The sequence below is a fragment of the Amphimedon queenslandica genome, unplaced genomic scaffold (genome assembly GCF_000090795.2).
Source record: "Amphimedon queenslandica unplaced genomic scaffold, v1.1 AMPQUscaffold_12996, whole genome shotgun sequence".
Taxonomy (NCBI): Eukaryota; Metazoa; Porifera; class Demospongiae; order Haplosclerida; family Niphatidae; genus Amphimedon; species Amphimedon queenslandica.
Window position 1 is genome coordinate 40225 of NW_003546768.1, and position 7903 is coordinate 48127.

Consider the following 7903-nt stretch of genomic DNA (forward strand, 5'->3'; position numbering starts at 1 on the left):
GTGACTGTTACAGCTATTTGCATACACAGCCCCCTTTAAAGTTCATAGATGGTTTATGAATTGTTTTGCAAGGCCTGTGCAATTATGGTTGTTAATTAATGGGTTGGTATATGTGGGCTGTAGGAGTCAACATTTTAAACTGACTGTTCTCATTTTGGCCTATTAGTAGGCTTACTAAGGTAGTACATGTAGTTACTGTCCATTAGGTCTCTTTCTGGGAATAGTTTAGGCATAGCTAACAAATTTACAGTTTTCCTAGTTGTGTATATATTATCTTAAACTAAGTAATGTAATAATTACATACACTCATTGTTTCTATTATATCCAATAATTCCATAGGTATGAATGGTTCTTATGAAATTATGAATATTGTAATCTATCAAAGCATCGGGAGATAGATTACAATACTGTATTCATAATTTCATAGGAACCAGTCACGCCATCTAGTAAATGTACTACATGTATATGTATACTGTAGCTTCCGGTGCTATCTCAATAGCTTCTACTCATTTAAATTTTAATCCCATCTGGCTTTGAGTAATATTGATGATGTCTGGATCTTGCTGGCATTATTGTTATTATTTAATAAAAGTATTTATTTTAACTAAAACAAATCAAATCACAAAAGAACTAAAGTTAGAGCATAATAAAAAAACTATTCAAACTATCTAAGTTGCTATAACATCATGCTACAAGTATAATTATTAAAAGTCTATTGGTAGCTCAAGTTTTGACACGCAGCTCAAATTGGGCACCAAATTTTGCATTTTGTAGCCCAATTTTCAACTTTTTATGTAAAGTACGACTTCCATCTGCTATACTCTGTATTGCTCTTTGGTCACCCAGCTGTGTGGTCATGGACATCTGATTATTATTATCAGAGTTGGATCCCTGTGCTTTACTTAGATTTTCTTGTACAGACAATGTGTGACGTTGGAGATTTTTGGATTGCCGACTCATTTTTTCAAGTAATTCAGCTGCATTACCAAAATAATGAGCAACCAAGGCTACTGTTGTTCCAGCTGCAGTTGCAGTAGCTGCTGTTGCCGCTACAGTAAGTGGAAAACCAACAGCAAATCCAACTCCAAAAGTGAGCACTCCAACCAGTACTGACGCTGTTATACCACCAACTGCTACTGCAGCAGCACCTGCTCCACCGACTCCTTGTACAATTTTCTTTTTTGTCTGATTCTCTTCTGCTAGCTTGGTGCATTCTGCTTGAGCTGTTTCGCAGCTACTGATGAAAGATTTGTTGAGCTGTTGAAACTTTTTGTATTTCTCTTCACATGTTGTAAAATTTTTGGCTAAGTTGCTGATTAATTCTTCCAATCGGCTGTATTCTTCAGGATTACTGACCAAAACTTTGCTTTTGTCAGCTATATCTTGAAATGTATTGGTCATTGTTTCGTAGTACTCATAAAAGGCACCGTTTGCTTCTTTCAATTTCCTGAATGCCTCTGTTACGATATCCTTTACTTCTTTTATTTCCTGTAATTTTCCCATCGTTTCTGTCAGCTGCTTTACTTCTGCATCAATCAAATCAAAGTTTTCTGCAATGATGGGCATTGTTACATTTAGAGATGCAACATACGTAGCCATTTCTGGTTTTAGCAACTTGCTGTATTTTTGAAAGAGGGCCTGAACTGGGAGTGTTTCACTTGTATCATGTAGCTTTCTTGTATTTTTATACACTGTGGTAGTGGTTAATTAACTATTTATGTTAGATAATAAACTCTTATTATATCATTAAAAATTGACCTGACCATCACATGTAGGCCTGAGGGGATTATTCCCAAAAAATTTCCTATTATTCTATTCCCAAATTCTTAATTTTTTTGTAATTATTCTTCTGTATTTATGGATATTATTCTCAAATTATTCATGTAACATAAGATAAGCCTGTATATAGTCGAAGAGAGACGTTGATTGCCAAATGTTGAGTTAAGTAACTAAAACACTCATTCTATGCTTCCACTAGATGGCTGTAAAAGCATGATTTTCTTGGCTACACAAGACCAAGCTAACAGTCCTTCTGAATTGCAATTCCAGCACTCAATTCCACCATTCAACACATGGAGTATATGTCACAACACATGGAGTAGCCAATTTTATTCCCGTTCACTACCGTTTAAAACTCAGCACTGTAAGTTGTTGGTAATAACTAACGAAGCTTGAGGCCAAAAAAAAGTTCGAGTTAAGTGAATACTTGTTGAAAAGGACATTGATGATTATGAATTTATGATAGCTAGGGTTTAGCTACCTCAACTCTTTCCAATTAATGCCCCCAGGGTTATAGGTGCCCTCTCCAATAGTGAGGAGTTCTCTTCTACTTTCAAATGTGCTGGTAATGCACGGATGAATCCTAGCAAGAAGTGTGACCTCTGGTAACCATAGCAACTACTAGCTGCTTCTGAAAGTATTTAAGTAATACTGTAATTATTATTTTATTATTTAAACACTAATTAGCCGCCACATATTAGAACAATTATTATTTTTATTAGTTCTTTCCCAGTTAGTACTATAGTAACTGTATTTATATTTACATTTATGTTATTCATTAAATATCAATTGTGATGATTAAGAGGTTCAAGTGACACATACCTCAATATGTACATGTATGTGATTTAATATGTACATGTTAATTATATGACACTCATTTTTAATACTTTGGTACTTTAGTTTTGTATTAAAATACTTTCTTATTGTGACTCACATTTGTCCAAAAATGAATCTTTTGATAAATTAAATGTAGACTATGTCAATATAGCTTCACAATGCTGACTTAAGGCTTCTTCACACTGGCACAGTTTTAAAGTGCCTTGTTTAGCTGCTAGTATGAACATGTTCAATGTGCATGACACATGTATTTCAGCTGTATTAGCAAAGCACATCAAAGCACTTTAAAAACTGTGCCAGTGTGAAAATGGCTATACATTGATCTAAGTTCATCACTTCACATCAATCCACCTCTCCAGGTGAAGTGAGACTGATGAGCATTAATTTGAAACCACTCTAGTGTGAACACATGATTAATGTACATCAATGTGCATTACTTTTGTTAGTGTTAAAAGGCCTTAATACTAATGCTTCATCAGAATATTAGTCAAAACAATGTCAGCTAGATGTACATGTATGGTCAATTGGTCATACATGTATATGGTAATGGCACTACTCTCATGTACAGCAGACGTGTCATGTTTATGAGTGTAATATCATGTAACTGATTGTGGCGTCAAGGTGTTGCAATAACTAGAGTAATGACACATGCACAGCTCATGTTAGTCTGGTGTAGTGGGAAGCTACTGGACCACCAGCCCCTACTACTACTGTTGCTCCTGCAGTTGTTACTCCTCCAATTATTTGCTTCATCTTGAAGTTTTCTGCACCTTCTTTCAGCACTATCACATATTTTGGAAAATTCTTGACAACGGTCAAGAAGTAATGCATGTTGTTGCTTGCAATCTTGAATTCTTTTGTTAATATTAACAATCAACAGTTCAACACTCTCAAAATCCCCATTTTTGATGTCTTGAGTTACAGTAGGGGATTTTTTCTGGAGTGTCTTATATAGCATTGTAACTTTTTCAAGGTATTCATGAACTGATCTACTGATAGTGCTCAAATATTGATACAAATTGATTACTTCAGGTATATTCTTCACTTCATCGCATTCACATATTTCCCTTAGGTCAGCTGTTGCTTCTCTCACCAACTCTTGGACTTCAGAAACTGAGTTGCTAAAAGCCTTTGCATATTCATGTTAAACTCTAGATAGTGAATTGCAAAAGAAATTGTTAATACTGCATATATATAGCAGTAGTACATCTGCTGAGTAGTAGTGTGCTCAATTAGTGTGTGACTGATGTTCATTGTGCAATTGGCATTGTAGACATAACAGCTAGGCTGTTTCACTCCTCCACTTCATTCACACACATGCATTGCTTATTCATTTGAATGAATAAGCAACATAATCTCGTGATTATGTTGTGATTATGTTAATGCCGTGTGTTCATGTGATTTCTTGGGTCATTAATGATTTTAAAAATTATCTATTATGTACTTGAGCTTGTAAATGGAAAATTCACGATAACAGTAAAACTTGTTACAGCATGTTTCTTTCAAAATTTTTCATCTGTACAATATAATTATGGTATATAGTATACTACATGATCAGTGATGCATGTATTTCACAATGTACATGCATGTATTTCATTAGAGGCATGTATACAGTAGTAATACATGTGTTACATAATAAGTAACCTACCTTCAACCATTTTTAGCATTTTTTACTGACACGTACATTTCTTATATGTCATTATATATGATTATGTAGACTATTACTGTGTTTACACTAGCTTCTTTAACTGAGTTGGCCCTGTTTAAAGTGGGCCAGCACAGATTCATTTGATAGTGTAAACAGTAACCAAACTGAGCTGAAGTGAGCTGGGCCAAACCAGGCCAGCATGGTTATGGCCCACTTTTGTAGTGTAAATGCAGCATATGTCATGTTGTTAAGCTGTGGTGTGAAAGTAGACTCTTATATAAACAATTTCTCTCTTGGTTAGATATGAGTGGCATGTAGGTGTGTATTAACAGCTGGTATTTTTATAGCCAACCATCATCTCTAAGGTCACATCCTTCCCAATTCAATTTTCTCAAATAAAAACTGAGCTTTATGGCTCACTAGTTCATTTCTCACTCAGCTCTATCACAATCGCCGACTCCTTACCGTCTTCAATTGTCTTAACAACACCGAATGGTCACCATTGCACCTACTTAACTATGCTATTTTTAAATTCTCTTGTTCTTTATTTACACGTACCTATTTCTTTATCTCTTTCTTTCTTTAAACCTATTATTTACATGTACTCTCTTTCCTTTTTTCTTCTCTCTATTTTTGTTTCCAATTTACCAGCTTGCCAGATTTATTTGGTACCAATTTTAGTTCCTTTTTTCACTCTGTGTTGGCTGTTGGGCCCTTTGATTTTCCAATTTCAAAAAAATTCAAACAATAAGTAGTTTATCATAATTGTAATTAACTAGCACAATCAATTGGTAACACATATGTTGTAAAATGCATGTTGTAATGTAATTCAATTTGGAAACACATCATCAACTTTGTTAGCAAAAGCTACCTTAATCTCTGCAGCTACTTTGAGTCTACTAGAAGTCTTGCTATAATGTTTTTCACTTTCTTTATAAGTAGACCTCATTTTCATAGCAAGATTAGTACGCTCATCAGGTGTCATTCTTTTTATTTTTGTGTTTGTAAGATGAATCTCGTTAATTATATCTCGTATCTGTCTAATCTGCTCAAGTCTCTTGAGTCTATTGTTCATTTCAGCAAATGACTTGGCTGTATCACCAAATACACCTGCCAAGACTATAGCAACTCCTGTAGTTAATGCTGTTGCTCCTGCAGTCATTCCTAAACCAACAGCAAGTCCAATTCCAGCAGTAAATATTCCAACTAGCACTGATGTTGCTATACCACCAACCACTGCCCCACCTGCAGCAACTTTGGCTGCTGCTTCTTTAAATTCTTCTTTTTCTTGGAGTCTCCTCAATTCACCTTGAGCTTCATCACAATTTGTGGCAAATTCCTCGAAACAGGCATCAAGTACTTCAATATAAAAATCTGTGCTGTCTTGTAATATTTTGTCAATCTGAACAGCTAACTGGTCACTACTCTTCAATCTTCCACTCTCAACATCTTCTATTACATCAGGAGTCTGTTCAGTGAGTAGTCGATACAAATCATTTACTTTATCAAGGTAACTGTGAACTGTTTTCGTTGTCTTACTCAAAGATTGATACGATTCCTTTACTTGAGATACCTGCCTCACCTCGCTGTGTTTACGTATTTCCTCAAGGCCCCTTGTTGCTTCATCTACCAGTCCTTTGATATCAGAGACTGACTTATTGAACGCATCTGCAATCTCTGGTAGTTTTTCAGCTATACCTTCAAAATAATCTTGGACTTCATATTCTGTTGCTTCAATACCTAATAACAGATCAGAGCAAATCGCAAAGGAAAGTTATATGCACATTAAATAAAAAATTAAAATTACTTTCTTGAGTTAATGAAAGTACAAGCTGCTCTTCAAATGTTTCTTTCATTTCCTTCAATTTCTCGTACTCTAATTAAAAATAACATAATTAATTAGATTACAGTAAAGCACTACGAAGGTTCCAAAAGCAGCAGGATAATAGGCATAACATATGAAGGCATTTACACTTAGTATTAAGCCCAACATACACTGAGCAACTTTGTTGCTGGCAACTTGTGGTCAGACCTTTGATGTGGTTGAGCAACACTGGGCAACATGTTGCAGAAAGTAGAGAGACTCTCAACTTCTGGCAACAAGTTGCCTCACCACATCAAAGGTACTGGCAACAAAGTTGCTCAGTGTATGTTGGGCTTAATTATCAGAAATTACTTTTATGAAATGAAGCAAGCTGCTCTTTTAATATTTCTTTCATTTCCTTCAATTCATCATACTCTGCTAATAATTAATAACAATAAATTTAAAATGCATTAACATTATTCTAATTAATAATACCTTTAAACTTATCACTCTTTGCTACACTGGCGTTCAATGTCTTATCCAGTCTTTGTATTAATGACTCAGCTTCTTTCTTTAATGTCATGCTTTCCTAAGAAAAATAGTGAATTGTATATAAAAAGAAAAGACCGAAAGTGCCTGGAATTAGGAAAACATACTGTAGATGTTGGAAATCTTAAACTCTTGTGTTTAAACATACACAAACGCCTATACGTTTATAGGGAGAATGCTTCCAGTCGTATACAAGTGAGTGAAGGGACATTGCGTTGCAGTGTGAATTAGCTCTAAAGCTACTTCATGGCATTATTATAACACTATTATTATTATTACTATTATAATTACTTCTAATCACACATACACATACCTCATAAGTCACCTCCTCTTTACTACTGATTATTTGTATAGCCAATGATATCATCAGTTGCTTGAGTAAACCAGGTGATTCATCTATAATACAATATCAACAGTAACTGAACAAGCAAGGAAAAAGATCACTTACCTGATTCAATTGTAGCAGGAGCAGAAGTGTCATCAATTTTTTGTACCTGTCAAGTAAATTAATGTCATCAGTTCATGCAGTGTATAGTCAATACTCACCTCATACACAGTGCAGTATCCAATGGTTAGTCTCTTCACTTTGTTAGCTCTCAATACATCAATATTACCCTGAGCAACTGTAATTAACTGCTCAGATAGAATCAAAGAGAAAGAGCAAGTGATAAAGACAGAGCCTTCTTTGATAACGTTTAATCTGATGTGTCGTGATGATTTTTCAAATATAGCTGATGACAAACTTTTAACATCATTAAGAGTGAATTCAGTAGCATGTATATCATCAACAACAATAGTAATCCTTTCACATTGAAGTAGTGAAGCATATGAAAATTTTTCTTTCAAACATTTACTGAGTTTTGTTTTCTTAAACTCCTCAACAGCTTCTTTATATTCCTCAATAACTGGCTTAGCCTCATCTATGTTAAAAGTGTTAATGAAAAACTCTAGCATTGTGATATCATCAAGCGAACAATTACGACTAACTAATTGTAAAATGCCACGAATATCCTGACATTGAGCTAATTGAGGACTTAATGCTTCATCGTATATACTGAGAACATATTTGATATTATTAAGGGTTGGAGATTGAGGGTTGCTCATCATGATTGATCCAACTTCAAAGAATTTTTGGGCAAATTTCAATCGCATCATCTTAAACTCTTTAGTAACACTCATAGGAAGATAAATCTTCAACCCTTGAACTGATGAAAATTAATTTCATAACTTAAAGGGCAAATTCTTACCATTGTCAAAATTTACTTCAATTAAGTCATGCTGAGATA

The 7903-nt window shown here is 34.6% G+C and overlaps 1 protein-coding gene across 1 annotated transcript; it reads right to left on the bottom strand.

The window, feature by feature from the left end:
- Positions 1–4940: 4940 nt before the first annotated feature.
- On the bottom strand, positions 4941–7896 carry LOC109585853 (uncharacterized). The gene is made up of 8 exons (XM_020001999.1): positions 7865–7896; positions 7164–7822; positions 7066–7111; positions 6931–7013; positions 6564–6657; positions 6441–6503; positions 6072–6140; positions 4941–6004 (listed from the first exon to the last, which is right to left on the bottom strand). The coding sequence occupies exons 2-8, from the start codon at positions 7794–7796 to the stop codon at positions 5094–5096; spliced, it is 1899 nt and encodes a 632-aa protein (XP_019857558.1). The 5' UTR covers positions 7797–7822; positions 7865–7896; the 3' UTR covers positions 4941–5093.
- Positions 7897–7903: the final 7 nt, after the last annotated feature.

Excerpts from the sequence above, each read along its gene's own strand:
- LOC109585853 (XM_020001999.1), bottom strand. The coding sequence starts at position 7,796 with ATGAGTGTTACTAAAGAGTTTAAGATGATGCGATTGAAATTTGCCCAA. Across the intron at positions 7,112-7,163 it reads GATACTGCACTGTGTATGAG|GTACAAAAAATTGATGACAC; the intron begins GTGAGTATTGAC and ends TTTACTTGACAG. Across the intron at positions 6,005-6,071 it reads ACTTTCATTAACTCAAGAAA|GTATTGAAGCAACAGAATAT; the intron begins GTAATTTTAATT and ends ATCTGTTATTAG.